The 27644-nt window shown below is 39.3% G+C and overlaps 1 protein-coding gene across 1 annotated transcript in view; it reads left to right on the plus strand.

Moving 5' to 3' along the window:
- ADCY5 (adenylate cyclase 5) overlaps window positions 1–27644 on the plus strand; it is a 290915-nt gene that overhangs the window by 240053 nt on the left and 23218 nt on the right. Inside the window, 6 exon segments of the mRNA XM_032226514.1 lie at window positions 1623–1781; window positions 2335–2476; window positions 11410–11550; window positions 16735–16757; window positions 20825–20969; window positions 22765–22862. Of these exon segments, the coding sequence (XP_032082405.1) occupies window positions 1623–1781; window positions 2335–2476; window positions 11410–11550; window positions 16735–16757; window positions 20825–20969; window positions 22765–22862 (708 nt within the window).

The following is a 27644-nucleotide window of genomic DNA, read 5'->3' on the forward strand; positions in this document are numbered from 1 at the left end:
GGATCTGAGGAAGCTGGTGTTATCCTCTAATATCCCCATTGTGTTTGAAATAGTCATGGTCACCAAGAGAACTCACCTTTATTGAATTTGTATGAAGATCTGTATTAGACAATATATTGCATAAAAGTCTTATGTAAGAAATGTTTATTGCATGATCACAGAATCTTTTTGAAGTTAAGGCCCCCCCCCCAAGGGTGCCTTTAAAAAAAATCTTAAAAATATGTGTACATGCCTGTGTCTTAAAAAATGTGAGTCATAAGCTTCCTGGGGGCTACAAGTTTTCCATTTGTGCCTTAAGAATTGGAACATTACAGTAGTCTGCAATGGTCTCTTCTATCAATAAATTGCATTTTTCAAAAAGGTGGCAGGACCTGGAGAGAACCTATGGATACAGTTTATGGTCACAAAGTTGTATATTTGATTTGAGAAAGAATCTGCGCTATGAGATCTGTTTTGTCCTTTGAAAAGGACTGTTAAACCCCAGGCTGTACAACAATACTAATCCTGGCCGATACAATACACAGCTGCCATAGCAACATTTTCAACTAATCATTTAAGGTCTTCCAAGGGCAAGAGTAATCTTAACAGATTTCTCCCTAATCCAGAGATATAATCTGCTTTCAGATTGTTCCTTTGTGTTCCTCCTAATAAATGTTTGTTCTCAAAATCAAAACACCACAAAGGATACACATGATAATTTTGGAAGCAACCTTATAAACTCTTTAACACTGGACCCTGTTGGAACAACTAAAGAAGAAATAACTGTTGGTTGACTATTACACAACTCCAGCTATATCACACTGAAGCAGTTGTTTCACATATGTATTGGGTTTCATCTGTCGGAAGTTTGATGCCGGGGTAATATGAACAAATCTATATACACACACACAAACACACACACAAACACACACACACACACATGCACACACAATGTGTGTGTGTGTGTGTGTTTTCCAGCATAACTGTGGAATGCCTCGAGCAATTTCAACCAAACTTGGTACACAGATGATTTACTCTCTGGAGAAAAATACTGTGGGGTTAAGGCACCCCTAACATCCCTTGGGGTGGGTGGATGTTAAGATACAGCCTGTTGTGCCATACTGGCATCTACTGTACGGTGCAGTGGAGTTGCCATGGTAATGGATTCACAGTACTCCACAAGGGGGGTCCCTCTGGTAAGGGAGAAAATCAAACAGTAGAAATTACGTTTGGTCCGGACATTTTCCCCCTATAAATAAATACCCGGACAATGCCAGGTTATTGGCTAGTAAGCTCTATAATCACTTTCTGTTCTATCTTTGCAACATGGCTATTAAAGTTCATTAGAATAGGCAAGTTATGGCTGGCTTAAAATGGAAACCAGAGGGTAGTCTGTGCTTTTTGGTTTGTGTTTGCCACTTCTGTGAATTGTGGACTCTGCCAATTGAAAGCTCACTGACTTTGTCTTCTGAGAACACCTCCAGCCTGCTTGTCTAGCTAGCCTGCTGGTTTTTTTCTGTCTGATTCAGTTGAGCTGCAGTCTTTAAGCATATTTAGGCAAAATTGCCTATTATAAATACTTACATTCCTTTAATTTTGTTTGTCTAGAAATTGTCTTTTTATATCCCTCTGTCTTTCCTCAGATTAGTACGAGAAGTGACGGGCGTCAATGTCAATATGCGAGTCGGAATCCACAGCGGGAGAGTTCACTGCGGAGTCTTGGGCCTCAGGAAGTGGCAGTTTGACGTGTGGTCAAATGATGTCACGTTAGCCAATCACATGGAAGCCGGTGGCAAAGCAGGGTAAGAGCACTCGGTCAGAATGCAGTTCGGTGCGAATATTTCCATCTGTCCATGTGTCAGAGTGGAGTACTTGGCTGTATATAAATGGCGTAAGTTCACTCCAAACAATTGCTAGAACCACACAGTGCTTTCACAAGTGGTTCTTATTTCTAAATCTCCTGGTTACTAAATTAAGGAGACTGAAAAACACATCTCTCTTGAGTTGCCCTTTGTAAACCAGCAATTCAGGCAGTTCCTTTGATTGGATAAATATTCCATGAAACATGGATTTGTGCTATGTTTTCACATTCAAGTATCCGTCTTAGGAAAGAGGGACAAAAATTGGTGAAATATAAGTGTTTTTCCATGAAGAAGACTTCACCAACACAAATAGATAATGTTTTCTTCTAAATTGCCTATATTAGGATTTTTGCCCTGTATAGAGGTGGGGGGTGGGGGGCTTATCATGGGGGAAAATGTAGTTGCATTCTAAACATTCTAAAATGTTTACTACTTGATTTCTGTTACTAACAAATGGATATTACAATTTAATTGTCTTTTGTCTGTGATCAAGGCGAATCCACATAACAAAAGCTACGCTAAACTACCTAAATGGTGATTATGAAGTGGAGCTGGGCCTTGGAGGGGAACGCAATGCTTACCTCAAGGAGCATAGTATAGAGACTTTCCTCATTGTCCAATGCAGCCAAAAACGGGTAAGAACCAAATAGGATTGAAGTAATAATTATTGAAACTGCACGTAGCAGAGTGCTACAGCTGATGAGTTGTTATACATTATACATGATAAGTTTGTATGCATTCATAGTAGCCTTTTTATATAGGGCATTCTGTCTGAAATGTGTTCCCCTAGGATGAAAAGGACATTGACAAATCCCATCTAGCATAGTCAATTTCTATTTCACCTCCTCAATCTTCACTTTTCCAGAGAAGATTGGGGAACTAATATTTCAAATATTTTAGAGAGATTTCCTCCTACAATCAGAAAGCTCTACCATACTTTAAATTATTCTGAAAATGTGACACCTTATATAATGAAATTTTAAGCTTTCGTTTCAGTTTTAACCATCTCTTCTGAAACCAAATGATTCTGATTTTAGAGAGTCTAATATTGAAAGTTGTAGGTTTATAAATTTAGTACAAAATTATCAAGCAATAAAAATGAGTCAATATTTATTAGACTTTTTGAAATATATTCCTTTATTGCTACTCATTGTTGGAGAAATTCACATTCTCAAAGTATTTACAAAGCACCCTATCCCTATTTGGTTAACAGAAATTTTGGGAGGGCATTTTTGTTTAGTTTTATAAATAAGATGTTATAAATAAAATGTTCCTACATTTCCTTTTTTTTCCTTCTGCTGTGAGACAATAGAGGAAAATTCTTTTGCATATTTACATGAACTGAGTGCCAATGTAAATTGTACCAGCAATTCTAGCTTCCATTATCCCCTACATTAGAATTTTTACTTGCTAATCTTCTGGTCGGTAATTCTGGGACATTTAGTTGTTCAGCAGGCACATTGCTTCATAATATATAAATATTTCTTCTTCTAAAGTGATGACCTTATTTAGTTTCATGTACATACATAGTCTCTTCTGGAAAAGAAAATAGCTATTTGCTACTCTGAAGCTCATGTGTACTACCATAATTGGACTTTATAATATAATAAATCTCCCAAAGTAAAGCAAAAGGCACATGGAGAAAGAAAGAAAAGGAAGTTCTATAACTTCTCAATCCAAAACATACTCTTTGAAAGATAGTTGAGATCAATCTAAGGAGTGGAGTAAGTAAGCTTCCAGATTCTAATTCTTAATACCAGACAAAATGAGTTGCTACAAGGACTACATTTTTCAAGAGAACTATATGAACACACTTGTCAGCAATCTGAATTTGGAAAGGCTTTTGCAGAGAAGTTTTACAATTCCCAGCAACACTGGCAAGTTTGCAGAGTGAGCTTTGTTTAGTGCAAGCTGCTTGACCTGCACAAACTGCACACATTTTCCCATAGTGTATTGACTGAATAGAGGCAGCGGCATAGCAAGATCTGTTCATGACCCAGAATATGCAGAAGTTTTTCTTATTAGCTTGAATAGATATTCTCGTTTTTGCCATAGCAACATAATGAGCCTTCCCCCCCACTCCTCCCTTGTCTTTTCTTAGTTTCACTCCATATAAGAACAATCAATAAACATTTATTTGCAGTAAGGGATTTTTCCTTACCTAACACAACCCTATCGTTTTCCATTACTCATTTCATAAAGCAAGTCATCAGTAGTGTTTAGACTTCAGATTTTTAAAAGATAAATACTGTTTGCCGAATGCCTGCCTAAATAGTATTCCGCCCTAGAATAATGTTTTGTTTTTGTTTCCTTTTTGGCATCTAATGAGATATATATTTTTTGAAATGTGTAGATTTAGAATAAGTTTTAGCTGGAGGGCAGAAATAGATGGGTTAGGAATGCAAAATAAATCATTGTGGCTATTTCTAAATTTTAGAAAAGTTAACCAAATACATAATCTAAAAATGATTTCATATTATTGTATTTTTAGAATCCCCAAACCTCTGTGTTGGTGGCTGTCCAATGTTTTTCTTATTTTCTGGCACAAGAGGTCTGTAGTTGGAGTTGTGCTTCTAATATAGTTATATAGAAGCAAAGAGGCATGAATACGATTTTCCATGAATTGCTTTTTGGAATTTTCCTGTTTTATTGTGGTCATGTTTAGATTACGGTATTTGAATAAACATTCACTATGGGTGAAATCGTTCTGGTGGGTTTTTTCTACATTAGTTTCTAAGAAAATTATCATCATCATCTGTATCAGTAACACACAAACATATAAGGACTTGTCCCTTCTAAATACCTTATTGGTTTATTTGTGTATCTTTGTATTATACAAAACAAAAAGTTTATGTTGCCCTGAATTATATGCTAGCATGAAACATCAGAAATCCATACTTCCATAGATTTGGAAGGATTTTATTTCTCTTAAATCAGCAAAATTTGGACCATTGATAATTTAATAAAAATGTAATGATTTGCTCAGATCTTCTCTGTAGTAAACACACAAGATTCTTAAGCTTGCAGTACTACATCTTACCTATTATGTTGCTAAGAATCTTTTACTACTTACGCTTTTACTATTAATTCCAAACCTTATTCTCTATTCTATCTGCTAAATCCTATAATCTGTACTGTGTGTTTTGCCTTAGCTTACTTCTTAGCTACCTCTAAAGCTACGCTGCTTTCTGTGTCTTCTTGATCTTCTCTTTCTATGCTAATGACTCCTGCATAGCTGAGTTCCTTTCTAAAGGGCTGGCTTGACTGATCTACAAGGATGTGTTCATAAGATAAAGGGTGCAGGAGGTGCAGATATTATGTGGCGCTTCTTCCATACATCAATGTCTTTCTCTCCCTTACAAATATTTCCACTTGAGCAAACACAGGAGCTTGAAAATGGATCAATATCCAGATTGGTTAATTGATACTCTACTCTTATGTAAATTTACTCTAAAGGGATTGTTTATCCCCAAGTATCCTAAACCAATATGCATAGGGTTATCACATGAAACATTTGAGATACCAAATTTTATAATCCATTCAAAAGTCTTTTTACCTATTTAATATATAAATAATTAATATTTTGTCTCCCCCCCCCCCCCCCAAAATAAAAAATTGGTTAGGACTCCACAGAGATACCATTATGGACTAGTAAGAAACTAAACTGTACTCTTAAGGAAAAGTTTCCAAGTTATGTATCTCAAAAACTAGAAGTAGTTCTGTGCTGATTTAGATGCCATTTCCTACATATCCTGCTGTAACTAGCTGTTGTGGCCCAGCAGGATCTGATTGAGCTGCTGATGGACTCGGATAGCGAGGAACCATATGAGTCTGCCCTGGACAATGTGGAAGACCCGGGGCAGGGTTCAGATCAGAGCAGGGACCAGAGAGGCTGGTTGGCCACCAAGAGGCGCCTGAGGCATGGAGCAGTGGGGAGGATCAAAGGCAGTTTGTCCCTGATGCTAGATTGAGAAGGGCTGAGAAACGGAAGCAGCAACTCCATAGGCAGACTCACAGAAGATGTTGTTGATTGGCCCCTCCCAAGAGAGATTATAGGTGAGGCATTGGGAGGGGACATTTGCAGGAAACAACCGTTTGAATTAGTAGTTAAGAAAATCTATCTGTGTATTCTAGTCGTGTCTGTTCACTTGGACTATCTGCGTTGCTTCGTTTGAACTATCTGGGTTGCTGCAGAGCTACTCTATTGAACGTGAGTTGCCTGGGCCCTCAGCCAAAGGATTCGTTATCTCAGTAATTGAACAGTAGTAAACAGCCAAGCCTGTGTTCTGGTTTATTCACAGGCTGGGGGATCAGAACAGTTTGTTTCCTGCCCAAACAATTTACATTAAGCCACCATGGAACAGCTCCGTGCCAAAAATGCTCAACTGGCACAGCAGGTGGCCTTGCTGGCTGGCCAGATAGCTCAGCTTCAAGGGCATGCTATTTCCCCACCCCCCAGCCTCAGAGGAAATGTTCGGTTGCCGTGCCTGATAATTTTGACAGCACCCAAGCCATGTTTCCAGCTTTCTTGGGACAATGCCAGCTCTTTATCAGTTTGAGAGCGGAGGACTTTCCCACTAACTGGGCTAAAGTTTACCAGCTTACTCTCTGGCTCTGCAGCTCATTGGGCTACCGCTTTGTTGACCCAGGCTAGCCCTTTGCTGGACGATTTCAGGGGATTTTGTGATCACCTCACACTCATTCATGGGGACCCCATTAAGAAGGAAACAGCCACCAGATGTCTCAAGACACTGAAGCAGGGCCGATGTTCCTTGCAGGAACATGTCAGTGAATTCTGGCTCCTTAGCCAAGATTCCGCCTGGAATGAGGCAGCCCTCATAAACACCTTTCAAGAAGGGCTGTCGAACAACCTGCAGGAGGAGCTGGTGCGGGTGGACAGGCCACCGACGTTCAACGCGCTGATCCACCTGTGCCTCCGGATAGACGCCCGGTTGCAGAGGCGGGGGCATTGCCGTGCATCCCAAGAGACCAGAGGGGTGCCGATCCCACGGGAGACCCTAGCTCCACGGGAGGAGCCCATGGACTTGGGTGCCACCAAACCCTGCTTGTCGCGAACTGAGATGGATAGATGGTGCTCAGGGGGGTTGTGCTTTTATTGCGGGGATCTTGGGCACCTGGCAGTGGTTTGCCCTAAGAAGAGTAGGGGGCTGCGAGGTCTGGGGCCTACCACTCAGCTCCAGAACAACTTGTTGGGAAATGGGCGGAGCCCAATCTGAGGGAGACCTTAGGTTGGGTGCACACTGAGACTGCCCCATTGACTTGGTGCCGGACGCGCAGCTCCCTGTGGGTCGCCTGTACTCCATGTCCGAGCCAGAGTTGGCTGCATTGTGGGACTTTCTGGACAAGAACCTCACCCGGGGTTTTATCCGGCCCTCATCTTCACCACTGTCTGTCCCAGTCTTGATCATCAAGAAGAAGACCAGGGATCTGAGACTCTGTTGTGATTATCGTAGCTTGAATGCGATCACAGTGCGCAACCATTACCCTCTGCCCCTGATTCCTGAGTTGTTGGAGTGGCTCTGGGAGGCAATGGTGTTCACAAAACTGGACTTGCATGGCGCCTATAATCTGGTCCGAGTCCGGGGGGGGGGGGGGAATGAATGGAAGATGGTCTTCGGCACCCGGTACAGACATTTTGAGTACATGGTCATGCCATTTGAATTAACCAATGCCCCAGCCGTCTTCCAGCATTTTATGAATGATATCTTCCGGGACCTCTTGGATCAGTTTGTTGTCATTTACCTGGACAACATTTTGATTTACTCGGCTTCTTGGGAGGTCATCGGCAGCACCTACACTTTGTCCTGCAATGACTCTGGGAGCATTGTCTGTACGCGAAGCTGGAGAAGTGTCAGTTCTGGCAGACTACCATCGAGTTCTCTGGGCACTGTATCTCCCCTGAAGGAATTGCGATGGAGCCGGGCAAGGTAGAGTCTTTGCACAGTTGGCAACCTCGTTGGCGAGCGAAGGATGTCCAGTGACTCCTCGGGTTTGCCAACTACTACCGTACCTTGATCCCCAGCTTCTCTTTCCTGACCGCACCCCTCCCTCGGCTCCTGCAGAAGAAAGCGCCGTTTCACTGGGGGCCTACGGAACAACACACATTCGAGGCCCTGAAGCACGCCTTCATGAAAGAGCCGATCCTGAAGTACCCTGATCCCCATCATCCGTTTGTGGTGGAGGCAGACGCGTCTGACATCGCAATGGGCACGGTGTTACTGCAGGCTCATGCCCCTAGCGGCACCCTTTTCCCTTGCGCTTTCTTCTCGTGGAAACTCAATCCTTCGTAGCGTAATTACACTATCTGGGAGAAGGAGTTGCTGGCCATTAAGGTGGCGTTTGAGGCCTGGAGGCATCAACTGGAGGGGGCCAGGCAGCAAGTCGAAATCTGGACGGACCATAGGAATCTAGAGTTCCTGAAAATGGCACACAAGTTGAACCAACGCCAGATCCGGTGGTCCCTGTTCTTTGCCCAGTTCAACTTCCGAGTGACCTTCATCTTGAGTGTGCGCAACCAAAGGGAGGATGCCTTGTCCGAGTACTCTTGCACCACAGACCCTCTTCCACCCCAGACAGTTTCGCCCATTGAATCCTTCGCTGCAGTTCACGAGCCCGGGACTTATGGCCTTGCATACGGAATGCGCAGCAGTACGCCGAGTGGGTGGAGCAACGGAGGGCAGAGGTAGGGCTGGCCTCCCCGTGGATCTTCAACAATGACCTCTTGAGATCCTGGGACAGGCTCTATGAGCCTGCGGGGCCCCTCCGGGAACTTATTCTCTCCCAGTGCCATGACAATCCGGCAGCAGGACATTTTGGCCTTTTCAAGACTTTGAACCTGGTCTCCCATACCTTCTGGTGGCCCCGTTTACGACATGACGTACAGACGTACATCACCTCTTGTGTACAGTGTCGGCAGGCCAAGTCAGTGACGGGAGCTCCTACAGGGCTGCTTCAGCCATTACCAACCCTGGACAGACCCTGGGGAGACATGTCCATGGACTTTCTGATAGAATTGCCTCTGTCTTCGGGGTTTACCATGATCCTAGTGGTGGTGGACATGCTCACAAAAATAGCACATTTCATTCCATGTCGGAGATTTCCGACAGCCCACGCCACTGCCGCATGTTCATCTAGCACGTCTTCCGGCTGCACAGCCTACCCGATTGGGTCGTGTCGGACCGTGGGACGCAGTTCATGGCCCAGTTCTGGGAAGGGCTGATAGAGGCTCTGGACGTCCAGATTTGTTTGTCCTTGGCGCACCATCCTGAAACCGATGGGGGGGGGCAGAGAAGGTGATCAGGATCTTGGAGCAGTACCTGCGCTGCTTCGTGAATCAGCAACAGAACAACTGGGTGGACTACCTGGCCATGGCAGAGTTTGCATTTAACAACTCGCAGCACACCTCCACGCGGATGACGCCCTTCTTGGCTAACATCGGGTATCACCCTCGCTTCTTTCCTCTTACCCCAGTCAACTCCCCGGTCCCCGCAGCACAGGACTTCTTCTCGGAGCTCCAGGCAGTCCACCAAGTGGTGTTCCGCTATCTGACTCAAGCCAAAGAGGACTACAAGAGGGTGGTGGACAGGTCACGGTGTGCGGTGCTGGAGTTGGCTGTGGGAGATCGCGTGTTGCTGTCCACGCGAACACCTTCTGGCCCACTGGCCAGCTAAGAAGTTGGACCACCATTACCTTGGGGCATTCCTGGTGGAGGCCGTCATCAACCCGATGGCCTATCGCCTGACCTTGCCACGCTCGATGCGAGTGCACCCGGTGTTCCATCGCTCACTCCTGGTCCCTGAGCCATCTGCTTGTCATCTCTGCCCACCTTCTCTGCCCCAGCTGTCACAGTGTGAGGCGGAGAAGCAGCTTACGCACAAAGTGGCCCGGATCCGGGACTCGAGATGGCTAAAGGGATGGTTCCAGTACTTGGTGGACTGGAAGGATGCTGGGCCAAACAGGGGGACTTGGGCTGATGCAACGGAAGTGCACACCCCCACTTTGGTGTGGGCCTACCATGCAAAACATCCCTCGAGGCCGCACCCTGAGCGTCAGACCCAGGGGAAGGCCCCTATGGTGAGGGATAGTGTTGTGGCCCAGCAGGATCTGGTTGAGTTGCTGATGGACTCGGATAGCGAGGAACCATATGAGTCTGCCCTGGACGATGTGGAGGACCCTGGGCAGGATTCAGACTCAGAGCAGGGACCAGAGAGGCTGGTTGGCCACCAAGAGGCGCCTGAGGCATGGAGCAGTGGGGAAGATCAAAGGCAGTTTGTCCCTGATGCTAGATTGAGAAGGGCTGAGAAACGGAAGCAGCAACTCCGTAGGCAGACTCACAGAAGATGATTAAGCGCAGGTGGTTGTTGATTGGCCCCTCCCAAGAGAGATTATAGGTGAGGCATTGGGAGGGGACATTTGCAGGAAACAACCATTCAAATTAGTAGTTAAGAAAATCTATCTGTGCATTCTAGCCGTGTCTGTTCGCTTGGACTATCTGCGTTGCTTCGTTTGAACTATCTGGGTTGCTGCAGAGCTACTCTATTGAACGTGAGTTGCCTGGGCCCTCAGTCAAAGAATTTGTTATCTCAGAAATTGAACAGTGGCAAATAGCCAAGCCTGTGTTCTGGTTTATTTACAGGCCGGGGGGTCAGAACAACCAGCCATGGCCAATATAAATATACCTTGAACTATATTACCATGGGTAATACATTTCAGTATTGCAGGAATTGGAGAGAGAACGGGGGCTCAAAGATGCTAATGTGATTGTGAAATAAATCATAAATCATAAATTTATGAGATAAAAGTGAAAAATCTGTTCTCTAGAAAGGTCAAGAATATGTTGTACACCACAATTAATTCAAGTATTGGGTATAATGGTATAGTGTTTATGCAGACTGAAAATTAACTGTGTGTATATTTAAGTTATGTTTTAAACTTGAAGTGGCTATAAAAACTACACGTTTGCACAAACAAAGGAAAAGTTTGCCTTAATTCTTTGTCTGCTGTCCCCTTTCTGTACTTACGTTCTTTCTAGTCTTCCTCTCATGCACACATACAGATAAGTACAATGTTTTTTCTGGTATAATAGAAAAGGATAGGAATTCATAAGACATTTTACAGTGGAAACATTTTGAGTTTGAAGTACCCTATTTTGAGCTGGCTGTGGCAACCTTTTCGTGGCCTGATTTTGACTTTGAAACAATGTCATTTTGAGCTTGGAACAGTCCTTTGCAAACTGAAAATGTTTTGGACATCCCAAGAAAAGAGTTGTTAAAATAATTAATAATTATAAAAACAGCAGTAAAAGTATGGTGAAAACAAAACATAAAAATGATATCTTCCAAGACAATCATAAATGAAGGAATATCTAGCTAGGCAAAATCAACAAAAAAAATTAACTGGCTATTATACTAGCGGCGGGGATAAAAGACAAATTAGGAAGCAAAATTTAACAGTTTTTTCCCAGATTAATCCCTGAATGTGTGTTGAATTTCAGCTCTACAGTATAATGATTGAAAATGTAATTCTTTATCTTGATTCCTTTTTCTAGAAAGATGAGAAAGCAACAATAGCCAAAATGAATCGCCAACGTACTAATTCCATTGGTCACAACCCACCACACTGGGGAGTGGATCGCTCTTTTTATAATCACTTAAGCACCAGTCAAGTTTCTAAAGAAATGAAAAGAATGGTAAGGATGTTCAGATGTATGGAATTTTGCTGCCACTGTTGACAAATCAATATTAAGTGTACATTGGATTCCTCAATTTCTTTGATATCATGTTTCCCCTGTTTTCCTTACTTATGAAAGTAATTTCTATTTTATTACTCCATTTATGGTTTTTTTTTTTAAATTTTTTTTATTTTGATAAAAGTTCTGATCATTATGCACTGTTGCAAGTTGCCAGAAAGAGCTTCTGGTGATTTCCCTGCGTACAATATATGTAAAATATCTCTGTCCTTGTACTGAAATGAGTTGCTTTGTGAAAATTAATTAAAGATTGAAGCTTAGAAATTGCTACAACCACACTAGTTCTCGCTTGTCACACCTATTACAAATGGGTGACTAAGACTGAGAAGGACTTACTTAGATTCATTGCATGAAATAATCTCTGAGTTGTAAATTGCATCAAACATGTGGCTCCTGATTTGAATAGCCATATTTAGAAAGAAAGCATTGGAAGAAACTTTAACATGGTACTGTAAAAAACATAAAAGAGACACGTATCCACTATATGTGCATCTTGCCCTGTAGCTGGTACTACACAGATCATAACTTATAGATCAGCTCCTCACAGAGATAGAGAAAATCATCCAAATTAAAGAGAAAATTGTGGTTAATCTGTTTAGCTGTTGTGGGGATTTACTAGACATACATACTTTAGCCATGAGCTAGGCCTTTATGGGTGATAACTTCTTGTTTGGTTTTGAAAGCATGTAATATGCTTATGGATATCAGAAATCATTGTTAGAACGATCTTCTGAAGCCCCAATTCACAAAATAATAATATATTATCATTCTTTGTCATCTTTAGAGATATAAATAAGAGAGTAAATCCACAGGTTATTCATTGTATAGCAGGATTGTCCAAAATCAAGGTGTCGGCATTGACTTCATTTAGTAATCACTCAACTCCATTTGAATTGAAATCAAGTGTACTTTTACTAATTATAAATGAACAGTTGCAAAGCTAAGCTGAATCTGGTTAATTAGGCATGAAAGCGAATAATATCATGTATAACTCAATCCCCTCTCCTTGGCACCCCAGTCCATAGTCCAATTATAATGCACCCAACTGTCAGGTGGGAGATATCTTCAAAAAACATCACCAGGATGGAATGCTGGACAGTTAACCTTGGCGAGAAACTCCCTTCTTCCACATGCGCAGTAAGATGGTCAAACAGCTTTATATCCATAAATGCAGTCTTTAAAAGAGAAATGTCTGTTCAATTTAAAATGTTTCACAAGAGCATTTACTGGCTATGAAATTCAATTATTTCACATAAAGTCCATTTTTTGTTTGGCATATTAACTATGTATTAACAAAAGATTTATCCAATACATTGATTTTCCTTTTAATAATGCATCTTTCAAATTTGGTTAGAAAACAATTTTGCAGGATATGTATCCACTGTACCTTGCAACAGATTTAATTTTAAAAGCAGATATTCAGTAGGGAAATGCAAATTATGTAATTAACTTTTTCCAGGTATGAAATGCTATATGTTCAAGCTGAACATTGTAAACATTTTGTAACTGCATCTCTTTCTGCACGTGATGCAAAAGCTTTAATTACTTGTAACACTGATTCTATTTAGAGAGGAATAGACATTCCATATACAAAATGTTTACTCCAAAATACTTTCAAATAACTAATATCCACCGTAGCAAAAAGTGTTAACTATATATTTAAAAAAGACTATAGACTGAAAATAACCCAAACTCCATTTCAATACTGATAGTAATTTGGGAACTAGAACAGGATTCTCTGGCATTTTTGACCATTAGTGTTCTAAAGGTAGAATATTTGTTAGTGTCTATTTTAGTTCTGGATAATGGAGGGGACCCAGACATTTAAAAGGATTATCTTTCAATTGGTGAGCATATGCTCTTTCCAATGTAACTTAGAGCCTAGAACTTTTGGATGGTCAACTACAAACTTAGAGCCTAGTCAGAAATGCAGCCTGCTGGCTGCACCCAACAAACTGATTTCCACAATATACAATGAGAGTTTGCTTTTCGAATACGAGAAACATCGTGATTCTTTTTAAACAAAGGGATCTAATAGTGTTCTAAATTCAGTTTTCCTTCCCCAAACAGTTCTGCCATAACAACTGATTTTTCAAAAGTATCTTGCTAAAATTATCTTTAAAAAAATTAAAAGCACCTTTCTTCATTTTCTTTGTTTCCATGAAAATCTACAAAAGAGGCACAAGGAAATATTTGCCTTCTAGTCATTACTGCTGTTCCATTCCTAGCAGTCTTAGCCATCATTGACAGTATTTAAGTGACTATGGGAGTTCAACATCTAGAGGTCATAAATTCCCTATCCTCTTTAAGGAAAGGAAAGCATTTATTTAAAGTAGATGTAAACTAATGAGCTAAAATAATTATTCTTATCGCCTGACATTAACAATTTACTAGTTTTAAATAACATAGCTATTACCCAGTTGGCAATGGGAAGAATTCAACTACTGCAAGAAGCTAAAAAGTAGACTAAATTGGGTGTCTGAATATCATAACTCTGTTCAATTGTACAATATAAATTAGCAAGTTTATAGCCTATGTATTTATATAATGTATAAGAGTTACTAATTGAATTATTGGAAACAAAAGAAATACATGTTTGCATATAACAAAATCTAGAAAGGCCCTTGACTGCATTAGTTCCCACACAGCAAAAGTAAGAGGGAAAACATTCTGATATCTTCTGTCATCCAGAGAAAGAAGGGCTGCGGAGTCAACTATATTCCAATAAGAGCATTGGTTGGAATTTTATTTATGGAATTTTCAATTGTATTCATGTACTTTCAAACTCTTACTTTTACCTCCACCTTTCCACTTCACTGTTTCTTTGAGTATTTTTTAGATACAATTAGCTATTTAAATCAAAAATAGTATTCAGTGTGCTTAATGATATTAGGACAATAAAATACAAATGAAGTTAAGATTGAAATGTTAAAATTCAGCATTAAAAATCATACCAAAGGAAGATGTGTATACACACACAAACAAACAAACACGCACATACACAAACGCACCATTGGTGGGTTCCAGATCCTGTTGCAACCAGTACAGTGCAATGGGGCCGGGAGCCCACCACATGAACAGCCACAGCGTGCAGCATGCGTATGTGTATTTGCTGCCTGCGATGCTCCGCGACACTCCAACTGCTCGGCGGAGCATCGCGCAGGTGCCGTGCACTTCATGAGCCTGCGTGGAAGCTCCGAAAACTTCAAATACCAGTAAGGAGGGCAGGTGGGCCCTCTGGAGCACTGTACCAGAATGGTACCTGGTGCTCCCGGCAGGCACCGGTACATCCGTACTAGGGCATACTGGTCATAACCCATCACTGGCACACACTCACATTCTCTCTCTCTCTCTCTCTCTCTCTCTCTCTCTCTCACACACACACACACACACACACAGACAGACAGACAGACACACACACACACGAAAGAGGTTTAAGAATCCTGGGGACTGGGTGTTTCTCAGGAAGAATAAAATGTTTAAAAATAAATTCTTTTGAATATAGATTATAAATTACACAAGTCATAGATAATTTGAAGATGACTATAACATTGGCAGTCCAATGTTGAAAAGTGTAATTAAAAACGTCAAACTTTTTAAGATCAGAAACCAATCAACAAAATATGTACAGGTGGTACTTACTTATGACCAGAATTGAGCCAAAATTTCTATTGCTAAGCGAGACAGTTGTTAAGTTAATTTTGCCCCATTTTACGACCTTTCTTGCTACAGCTGTTAAGTGAATCATTTCAGTTATTCAGTTGATAACAGAGTTGTTAAGTGAATCTGGCTACCCCATTGACTTTTCTGGTCAGAAGGTCACAAAAGGGGATCACTTGACCCCGGAATACTGCAGCCATCATAAATATGAATCAGTTGCCAAGTGTATGAATTTTGATCATGTGATCATGGGGATGCCGCAGCGGTCATAAGTGTGAAAAACAGGTAACTTTTTAAAGTTATGTTGTAAGTTTGAGTGGTCATTAAATGAACTGTTGTAAATTGAGGATTACCTGTAGGCCTCAATAAATAAAAATGAGAGCTATCTGAAATCAGATAAATGTTTTAAAAACAGTGGGATGGAATAGCAGTAAATTCAGTTCAGAATATATTTTATTAAAAAAACAAGGTATTTATTTCAGAAGGCCCTGCACTCTGACAAAATTGTCAATTTACTCTTTTATATCTCTAGAAACTGCACTGATTCCTTGTGCAATAAAAGCACGGGAAACACTTTCCTGAAGGAAAATTGTTCGCTGCAGTTTTAAATATATGAGACTGCGTCCTCTAAACTCAAAGTTAAGAATACATGATCTCAACCATTCAATTGTATTATAGGTATTAATATATTTCTGTACATTCATGGTCATATGATTATAACATGGTTAATAATGTATCTGAGCATTCAAGTTTAGTTCCTGATGATGTGCATAAGATTTTTCTTTGCAAAATTATGGAAATGAATTACCATTATGTTCCTCTGAGATTCCCCCCCCCCCCCCGCCTCTTGTTCTCCAGTCTACAGTTCCAGGAATTCTTAGTAGTTTCTTGTCAAAATACTTACCAGGTTTTGAGATAAGCAAATGTTAGAGAGATGCTGTCACCTAGCTGTGTGTACCACAATTACACTTTCCTGTCTTAAGTACATAAACCAGATGTAAACAGTGTGTATTGACTGACATGTTAGTGATTCCTTCAGGTTTTTTTAAGGGATCATCCATATGCTATTTATTTAATATTATGCACATAAATGTTAGCTATACAGTGCAAAAGAAAGAAAGAAAGAAAGAAAGAAAGAAGAAAGAAAGAAAGAAGAAAGAAAGAAAAGAAAGAAAGAAAGAAAGAAGAAGAGGAAGCATTCTGTTTCTGAGAAAAGAAGATCCTCTTAGAATAACTGCAGATGTTGTACTAGCGACTGTCTGAGATAGCAACTCTGTTCCATTAAATTGAAGTTTGCAAAATGTTTGGGGCCCTGACCTGGAATAGATAATGCTCCATACTCTTGACAAGACACTTATCAGCATGATGTTACAAATGGATGTCCCCTAAGTGGTTTTGCATTAACTCTAATGTATTCACTGTCATTTTGTTTGGCTAATTAGCATTTCTCTCTCTTCTTTTCAGGGTTTTGAAGATCCAAAAGACAAGTAAGAAAAGGGAACATTAATTATTCTTTTTTATTGAAATGTGTGAAGTTTGTCACTGTACAAAATAGAGTACTATCTTATTTCGGTGCTTTTCTTTGCTGTAATTTTCTCCATAAATACTCATTAGAGGTTAGACTACATCATATCACCCTGCCACTGATTTTATCTTTTATTCTTTAATGTAAGCTTTAATAATTAATTATACAGATCCTTAATTTATCTAAAATACATCCCAAAAAATAAAAAAAAAGGCTTATAACTTGAAATGGTTTTTTATAAAATGAGGACGATTGAAGGGTAGTAGTGGTGAAGTAGTGGACAAAGCTTGCAAATGCTATTATTTAGTCCATTTTCAAAAAAAATTTAAACTAGACCTATATAGTTGCTCAATAAATCTTGATTTTAAAAAGGTGGTTTGGTTTTCAAAAAACAGCATAGATTGTTGTAATTAAGTAGTTTTACATACTTAGAGGCTATATCTCAAAATAGTAACCAAGCAGTTGTTTCCATTCCATCCCTCCTTTGTGACACATCTAGAGTCTTATATCCATTTCAAATTGCACAAAAATGGATGACTGAGTAGGAAAGTTATAGGAATCCTTTAATTCATCTCTGTATATCCATATATGTTTGGCCATCTTCCTTGCTGATTGCTGATTATAGTCTATAAAAGGCTGTGGAAAATGCCTTCTACATCTTGGAAGTTTAAAACTTGGAGTTTTCAATTTGTACAATAGTTTTTCGATTCACCTGTAGGATGTAATTTATTGGACATCATATATTGAGCTTGTAGTAAATTGGCTATTTCTATTCAAAGTAGAAGAGAAGAAAGGGTAGTTCACCAGATCCTAGAGTTATATGAATATGGGAATATAGGTGATAAAAACCATTAAATAAACATATCCCCCTTTCTTATTGTTTTGTGTCAAGATACCAATTTCCATGAATGTCAAAGGACATATTTACATCAGAAGACCTGGGCATCTTTTTTTCCCCTTTTTCCTTTTAATTTTTGGTCGTGTAGTTTTGGAAGGAGAAAGCCTAAACAAATTTGAAAGCAAAAATATTCTTGGCACACTGACAAAATGATAATTGGATAGACATACTGGAAAAACCTAGAATACAAAATGAATTGTCATATTATTTTATTGTTACATAAGTTTGAAAACCGCTGGTTGAATAACTATGAAATATTATAAGAGAATATATGCACTTTCTTACCCATAGAGGGAAAAAAGGAGTCACAGTTTGCATAAGGAATCTTATGTATTACATAAGATAATCGATTTAATTTATGAAAGAAAACAGTTATATTATATCTTATGCCTTTGAGTCAGTTTGATTCCTGTTGATTACATACACAGGCAACATCTGTACATTTTTCACAGGAACATTTTTTTTTGCCTTCTTCCTAGGGCTAAGAGAGAGGGAGTGGCCCAAGGTCACCCAGCTTTCTGGTGGTTTAACCCATACAGCAAACTAGCGCTTGACAATTACATTAAAGTGTTCAAAATTATGCTATTAAAGAGAGAAGTTAAAAGTGTTTATTCAGGATAAATATAATGTCAGTATAATTTCTTCCTTTTAATATATTTGAACACATTTTTAATAATTAAAAATTTTCATTTATCCCTTCCCTTCTTAATTCTCCATTTGTTTTAGTTTTATGCTAAAGGTGTGTAAATAGTATGGTAACTAACACTGCAGGAAGTTAATTAGGAAACATTTTCAGAAGCATACCCTTCTGTTGCTAATTTACCATTAACAAGAGAACTTTCTCTAAAAATTTGATGAATTGGGATTGATGCCAATTTAGACTTCTCTAATGTAACAGTCTTCTCTGTTTTGAAAAAAGTTGGCTTAAAACTAGGGTCTTGCATTCACAGATGGAACGGTTCCTTTGGATTGCAGAAGGTGTTTGATTGAATAGGCCCATTCTGTTGGCAGAAAGGAGAAAGAAGTGATATTTTTAGATTTCCCCTTCCTACTGCAATCCCCTGCCTTCCAAAAAACAGAGTCTGCATCTGCATTGAACCCAATTCGGTGTTTTTAGAACAAAAATCTTTCTTTTGACATGAGCATTATTTTTTGTTTTAATTAAAATTCTTGCTTAATAAAAATAAGGCATATTTTAATTTTTTTTCACGTTATCCAGGAGAATGCTCTACCTGGGATTACGTCTCTGTAAACCTACATCATCCATATTTATGAAAATAAGACTGATTTTAATAAACAAAGAACATGTTTGGGTTGCTGTTGCCTATATTATGTATGCCAACTAAATTTGCAATGACAGCTGGCAAATTTCGGAGACCAGTTGTCTAGCATGGGCGAAGAATGGCAGAGAGACAAAGAACTCCAAAATAATCAGACGAGTGACTGCCTAATTAAAGATATTTGTTAGTTGTTGTTTTTTAATTGTGACAATGCCAAAGAAAATGTAATGAGTGCTATATTGGCTCTGAAAATCTACAGTGAATAATTGAAGAACTGGACCAGACTACCATTTATTAAAACATCTTGTGATTTATACTAAATTGCCACCTTCTTAGGAATAAAATAGTTCTTAGAAGTTTCACAGAAGGTTAAGGCAGAATATTTTAAATTCTGCAACGGGTATGCCTTTTAATGTCTTCCATTACATCCAAACCAGTGATGAATGTAGCCTACAAAATTCTTTGTCCTTTCTGACAAAATATGTCTTCAGAATAAAAATAGTTTTTGAAATCCTTAATTAGATGATTGAAGTGTGCATGAGTACTGCTTCTGTACATTACAGTTTATAGAATCCTGAAGGAGAATATGGCTGAAGGGGGTGAAGATTCATTGCACAGGTAGTCCTGGACTTATGACCATTCATTCAGCAACTGTTCAAAGTTACGATAGTACTGAATGACCAATCCTTGGTTTTCTAGCCATCCCAGCATCCCAAAGTTACTTCATTGCAATCTGGGCATTTGAAAACCAGCTGGCACATATGAGTGCTGCACCCCACTATCACATGATTGCCATTTGCAATATTCACTGCTGACTTCTGCAGAAAGTCAATTGGAAAGCCGACAGGGAAGTTACAAGTCGCTCCGATAAGTCATCCTCACCCATGCTCTCTCCCCCAGCAGCCCCTCTCCACTTGGCTTGTGGTAGCCACTCACACACCCCTGTGCATCTTCCCAAACAAACCCGAGCCTCCACTTGCTCACCACTATGTGAGGCTTGCCACACCTCCCTTGCTCCCTCACACACCTTCCTCAAGCCTCAATATGTCTCCCTTGAGTGCCCCCACATACACTCTCATGCACACTCCCTTACCCTCATTACACCTCCCTCATGCTGTCGTGCACCCTCCCTGACTCTTGCACACTCTCCTTGACCTTTCCAGGTCTCCCTCGTGCATCTCTGTGCATCCCTTTGCACTCTTTCACACACAGCAGCAGCTACTTGCCTGCCAGCCTGTTTGCAAGCTGTCTGGAACTCACAAGCTTCCTGGATCTTCCCTTCTGGCTTCCCCATTGATCTGTTTGTAGGAAGGCACGAGGAAGTTGCCTCACCTAAGAACTTCGTTAGAGTGACAACCAGGATTGCCAGAGTGTCATTGCTAAGTGATGTGGCTATGTTTCGTGACAGAAATTCCGGTACCAATTGCCATCATAAGTCGAGTATTCTATCTTTCTCCCACTTGCTCCAGAGGCAGTATAGGGGTGGGGTGGGGTGGGGGGAGATGTTGCTACCTGGGGGGGGAGATACCTCCATTGTCACTTTTAGAATGACAAGCCCCCCAAAAAAGAACTCAAGAGAAGAAAAGTTTGAATAAAGGAGTGAGAGGGTAAATTACACATCATGGTTATAAATATTATTGTATGAATTTCCACCACATTTTTTGTCAACCCCCTGGGTGAGTTTGGTGCCTTGTGTCTGCTGTAGAAAAAGGAGCCAAAGAATTGTGACATAGCAGAGATGTTCCTAAGAGTGGGATCTTACATCTGGTTTGTCTTTAAGTAACAACTTTAAGAAACTTTATTTTCCGTAAACACCACTTAATTGGCCTCTACTTTATTCTGTTGTTCTAGGAATATCCAGGAAAGCATGAATCCAGAAGATGAGGTGGATGAGTTTCTGGGTCGTGCAATTGATGCAAGAAGTATTGACCGGTTACGTTCAGAGCATGTTCGCAAGTTTCTGTTAACATTCAGGGAGCTTGATTTGGAGAAAAAGGTAAACTTCCATAAGGATGTATGGGTCTGTTAAATCCACTAGCAGGAGCAAAGTAGACCTCAGGGCGGAAAATTAGTGTGCTTAATCATAGTTCTGTGTAAAAATTTATATGAATGTCCAGAAGAGGTACCAGAAGAAGAAAATACAAATTGGAACCACTTTTTGCATTGGGTCTTCCGGCCCACCAACAGTTTTACCTCAGAAATGCTGTTGATTTCCCATCCCCCTCAAAAACCCATTTTCAGTAGACAAGTGTATGGAAAATTGGGAATGATGAAAAGTGTGACAGTTCAACACTTTAGGCATTTATACTGTAAGTAACAATTATTTACTTGACTATCATGAACTACATGCATACATACATGTATGTATGTATTGTATGTATTATTAAATAGGTTTTCCTACAAACTAAAAAAAATACAAACTTTAAGTTAAAGATAAGAGAAATAGAGAAGAGAAAAGTGAAAAAGAAAAGAAGGAAAAAGAAAAAAATAATAATAAAAAGTAGGTCCAGTCTTCTTAACAGCAGTCATAAATATATTTGTATTATACTTTCTGTGTCATGAAGATATAGAATTTTCCTTTCTATAATCTACCCATTCTGATAATAAAAACCATAAATCATCCATTCATTTTTTTTAATTTTTCAGCAAAAAGTGCATATGGAGTTTCTAATAATTAATAAATTCAATAATTGATCTTTCTCTAAGCAAACAAATTAATTTTGCCATCTCTGTTCTGTTATTTTTATCAACCATTCTTCCATTGTGGGAATTTTGGAATCTTTCTATTTTTGGGTATATAGTTGTTTCACAGCAAGGATCATATAAAAACAATTTCCCATATTTTTCCCCTATAAAATGCTTTTGTGCTAAAACTCGGAATGCCACGGAATGTTTATATCTATACAATACTCTCAGTATTCCAATATTCTAACATAATGTTCAGAAGGCAACTGGATTTTCTTGTTTTGCATGAAGAGGTTTCTCTTCTTATTCAAGAACTTCTCTAGTTCTGACTGAATGGTGGAAAATGGATGGATTTATATTCCTTACTGCCATCTGGCTGTTAGCCTTCTTCCTGAGAGTCCTTGAGGCCACTTAGAGGTTTATCTGTGCCCTCACCTGAATCCTGTAAGCCATTTTTTTTCTGGAAATCTGTTCATACTCCCGCATCATTTGAAGGGTGTTCATCCCAAAGCACATAGCTTAATGTCGAACGGTGCAGAAATATGAAAAGAGGTCTTTCTTTGTCTTTTATCCAGAAAGACATTCGCAAGGCAAAAATCACCACGGGCCACTGTTCACAGTTTTCAGTGCCATCTCTGCCTCAGCAACTAGAAAAAAGTTACTTTTTCATATTGGCAACAAGTTTATGTTGTGAACAGTCTCTTTTCAGTAGAGGTAATGTTCAAAAGGTTTTTGAAAGAGGTGGTCTTGCATTAAATATAATTAACTTATGAACTTTTACCTCCTTTCCAAGCAGTTCAGATATCTATAAAGATGATTGCTTCAGAAATCCCTGCTACCAATCTGAAAACCTTTTGGTCAGTGTCCAGGGAATCTTATAGCTCAGTCAATGCAACAAGCCAAATTTGCTAAGAAGGGCTTGTAATAAAAGGCAACTAATGGCTCTCGTAAAATTGCTAGATTACACTTTAGAACATCGTTGACTATTGATCTACTACAGATGGTAGGACTGGGATTCAACAACATCTAGTAGATCATAAATTGTTGCCTATGAATCGGAGTTTTCAGACTTTTTTTAAAAAATGGAATGGTTTTTTTTATTGCAGTATTCCAAACAGGTGGATGATCGATTTGGTGCATATGTGGCTTGTGCTTCCCTAGTCTTCCTCTTCATTTGCTTTGTTCAGATCACAATAGTGCCACAGTAAGTAGATCTTTGTACATTTGCTTATCTAATATTTATCTACTGTCTGTCTGTCTGTCTGTGTTTGCCTTTATTGCACTAAAGCAAGATCGGATAGCACTGGTGGCCCTTAAACCCTTTTTATGGTTCTTGAAACATTCATTGCCTTTTGTACTAAATCTCGGTGGCACAATTGTCCAAAATGAGCAGCACAGTATTTCATCATTGGGAAGCTTTCATTTTAAAACAAGAATTATAAATAATAAATTATGAGAATTATAAAAGTAGGAATACGTGACAGATAGGTAGAATCTTTATGAATCTTTCCATTTGGAAATGTTTAATTGATACAAAGACTTTTAAAAAGTTGAACTTTGGAATTTTTACTCAACTGCTGTTCAGAACAGTTTTAGTCCTATTAACTATGCAAGATACATTCTCTAGTAGTCTCTGTGCAAGATACATTCTCAAGCAGCATCCTGAACACATTAATCTCCATATTTTGAATACATTTGGCAGAAGAAGCTGTGGGTAAGTCCCTTCAACTGTAGGCAAAGGATCTTGAGAACTTCAGGTTGGGTGGAACTGTTACAAATAATAGGGATGTTTTGTACTTGTACGGGAAAGCAAAGAAGGGCTTCTGAAAACAAGGAGTCATGAATTTGTGAACATGCAGGGTTAAGCCACCATTGTAAAGATCCTGCTTTATCTGGCTTTTTTAAACTAGGAAAGTAGGATCAGAAATGAAGAAAATTGTTAATAGTGAGGGATAGGATCTTTGTCAACTTTGACCTGATTAGTACTCAGATGTTGAAAAACATATCATACAGATGTTGAATGGAACTGATCCCTTCTAAGCTGGTTTCAGGAAAGGGAGATAAATGAGTATGTCAAGATTCCTCCCTTTTCCCAAGGGAGGAGTCAATGTAGAGAGAGCCGAGGTGGCGCAGTGGTTAAATGCAGCACTGCAGGCTACTTTAGCTGACTGCAGTTCGGCTGTTCAAATCTCACCGACTCAGGGTTGACTCAGCCTTCCATCCTTCTGAGGTGGGTAAAATGAGAACCCGGATTGTTGTTGGGGGCAATATGCTGACTCTGTAAACCGCTTAGAGAGGGCTGAAAGCCCTATGAAGCGGTATATAAGTCTAACTGCTATTGCTATTGCTATTGCTAACTGCTATAATGTAATACACTGGGCATCAATGTAATAGATTCAGCCTTTCTCCCATCTGCCCCTTGCCATCTAAGGAGGCAGGAGATGCTTGGTGAAGGAGAAAATGTGGAAAGAGGAGGGAGGGATGTTCAAGAAGAAAAGAGATGGGAAGAAGAGTGGTTGCCAGGAAAATGGAACAGCTTGCCTTCAGAAGTTGTAGGTGCTCGATCATTGGAGGCTCTTAAGAAGAGACTGGATAGCCACCTGTCTGGAATGGCATAGAGTCTCCTGCTTGAGCAGGCTGTTGGACTAGAAAACGTCCAGGGTCCCTTCCAAATGAAATCTGCTTCAGCTGATGCTCTCCAAGTATGCCTGCCCTATCTTACCCATGAAACTTCTCAGGTCTGTAACTATCACTGTGAACTCTTGTGCTAGAGCACAAAAGGCAGAACTGATTCAAAAAGCATCAGTAATCAAAGCTGTATCATTTACATTTTAGAGGGCTTCATCTAGGAAAACTAAACGTAAATCCAAATGAAGCTTGCAGCTAAAGTCAGCCTGCTCTCTGCACTGAATACATGATTAAAAGGGATTAAAGTGCTTTCTTCTCAATGAGTTCAGCGTCTTGGAATTTTTATATTACAGATACGTGATTTTCATTGAATGATGACTTTCACAGGATAGATGGGTGGTCAATAAATTTTATAAATAAATATAACAAAAACACATTGACACAGCCATTTTACCTCAGACAATAAATTAAATCACAAGAAGTTTCATAAAAGTATAAGATAGCAGATTACAGTTGTAAACTAATACATTAATTTATATAATTATTAAGACCTATTCATGGAAATAGAATAAGTATATATTTATTAATAGGTAACAAAACAATTTTTAAGGGATGTTGAGATAAAAGCAATTATATTTAAATGGATTAAGTGAGAGGTGGACTTGAAACTGTACCTGCATATGGTTATGCAGAAGATTATACATTCTGCATAAGCCAACAACTCTGCAAAGCTTTGGGCTTAATTCAGAGCCCTACAAAAGTTGCCTACAATCTATGATTTTAGTCTATATGAAGAAAAATATTAAATGAATGGAAGTAATTGTGATAATTAAGAACCAGTTTGGCATAGTGGTTAAGAAAATAGGCTATAAACTGAGAGACTGGAAGTTCAATCAATCCCACTTTATTTATTTATTTATTTTTTAATTTTGGAAAAAAATTAAACTCAGTCCCACTTTAGATTGTCTTGAGCCAGCCATTCTTTCTCAGCCCTAGGGAGGAGGCAATGGCAACCTACATCAATAACCCACTATAACCCACAGTTTCCTAAAAAAAGGTATCAAGAGTTAGGACTGCATCATTTTTTATGTTCTATGAGCTACACTCCCCAAAATCAGTAGGGTATGTACAATTGTTAAATTAATACAAAAGGTCTCAAAACCAGATGAAAACAACAACATTATCATTTTTGGGAAGATGAAGAGTCTCTGCCCAATAAAGAAGATTTTTTCAGAAATAATTTTCTTACCTACATTTCCCCTCTTGTCAGTTTTATATTCTTAGGGGAAAATTCCTGGCATTATATCTTTATCGCAAGCAATATTTCAGCAATAAAATATCAGGTCAGATGCAACATAAAATGTTGCTTTTAGAAACTCGAATATTCTCTGAGTAGTGAAGGAATAAGGAAGGGATTGTGGGCACAAAATGCAGCACTTGCAAAATGGTTTATAGGATTGACTGTGTTGCTCAACTGATAGGGGAATAGATGCTTTATAGCACTGAATATACTTTGAAGGGGGCTTTGAAATTTAGTGGGGGGGGGGTTGCAAATGTTGCAGTGATCATTCCATTATGATCAACAGGAATGCCAGGAAAGTGGTGAATAAATTAGCAAGTGGAAGTGCTCTTTGTAGTTAAAAAGAGTTTGAAACCCTGCTGGCTTTCACTGAGGTTAGCCTTAATGTTCCCGAGCTTGATAATCATTGTAGTTGAATTATGGATGAGGTTGCATGGCAGAAGGAATGCAAGCCTGCTCAGTTTGTAGATTTTGTACATAATAAGTCAGAAAAATTGTCAAGTTAAAATGTACACTCATATATGGCAATGATGTTCAAAACTGAAATGGCAGATAACTCTAAATAAAAATCTAAATATAGTTTAGCTCCAATGGTCATTAGAAATGCTTCTGAAGGCAGCAGAATTTTTGGTGGCACACAACCACATTTGCTCTGGTATCCTTTTGACTTTCTACAGTCATTTTTTCAGAGTAGGGAGACAAGGAGGAATGATGGAGAAATAAGAATATTGACAGCTTACCCACTATTGCGTGCGCTATAAAGAATTTGTACATGATTCCAGCAAGATACTGCAATAAAATATTGTCTAATGGGATATATAAAGGCAGGTTTCTTGCTTCTCCGAGGCTTCAAAATGTGTGGTTGAATTATTATCCTTAGTGTCCCCTACCATTTATCAAACTGCTGGGGCTTATGAGTCATTATAGTTCAGCAGTAACTGAAGGGCTTCATACCCCTGGTTTGCTTTTTGCTGCAGACATCTCTGTAATGGAAAGCTTATATAAAATACCTCAGAGAATGGTATTGACATTACCAACCTGATTCTTGCTGATTAAGAAATCCAACAAATGAGTTTTCCCATTCTCTTAATTGCATTATAGAATTTATGTGAAATTATTTCCCTTCTCATCTCTTTGGATCAAATCCCCTTTGTTTCTCTTTTAAACTGAAGATTGCTGCACCTAGCTGAGCTGTGCTAGAAAAGCTGTGTGGAAGGCGCAGCTACTATCTAAATTATAGAGTTGCTATTCGTATCTCAAGGAAATTGAGGATACCAGAGGAAGGCAAACTTTCTCACAGAGAAAGTTTGAAATACATTTTTTCCCAGTGGTCCTTCTTCGAAAATGTTTTGAGGGTGAATTTATAGTAGAAAATCTCCCATCCCATCACTAAAATTGAACTTCTGGTAAAGCACAGAATTGTAGATCCACATGAATGTGGACTTCAAATGTACATTGGAGAATTCAAAACAGGAACTGGAAACAGTGTTAGGTTTGTTGGGCGCAGAGGCATAAAACATTCATTTGAATAGTCCCTTATTGTTATGCTTTGTGTTAGGAAATTTCATTTGATCGGTATCCAAGTCATTGCATGAGATTAAACAAGAGGTAGGTTATTAAAGAAAGACATTTTTCTCTGAACGTTACTAATATGGGATAACATTTCTAGTTTAGAGTTGAACTGTGGAGGTCTCTGAGCTTGATTATTGGAAAATGAAACATCTGGAAGAAAATAACCAAGCTTAGAGAACACCAAAAACTTCACATTTCTGAGTCTAAAAATATAATGCAGTTCCGAAGAAACTTGGGTGCTAGTAAAGCTAACAGAGATAGACAAGATTGGGCTATTGGAAATAGAGAGTATGGATGAAGATGGATGGATAGAAAAAGTGTTTGACCAAGAGAAGCAAAGGGGGGCAACCGAAAAGCTGTAACACTTTCAAAAACACCTATTAACCTTTAAAAGAAAGCACTGAGAGCATTAGCACAGTACTGCAAGAAGAACCAGCTAGAATTCAGTTATCTGAAAATTAAATTCATGGCATTTGCCAAAAGCCC

This window comes from Thamnophis elegans, chromosome 1, assembly GCF_009769535.1.
Source record: "Thamnophis elegans isolate rThaEle1 chromosome 1, rThaEle1.pri, whole genome shotgun sequence".
NCBI lineage: Eukaryota > Metazoa > Chordata > Lepidosauria > Squamata > Colubridae > Thamnophis > Thamnophis elegans.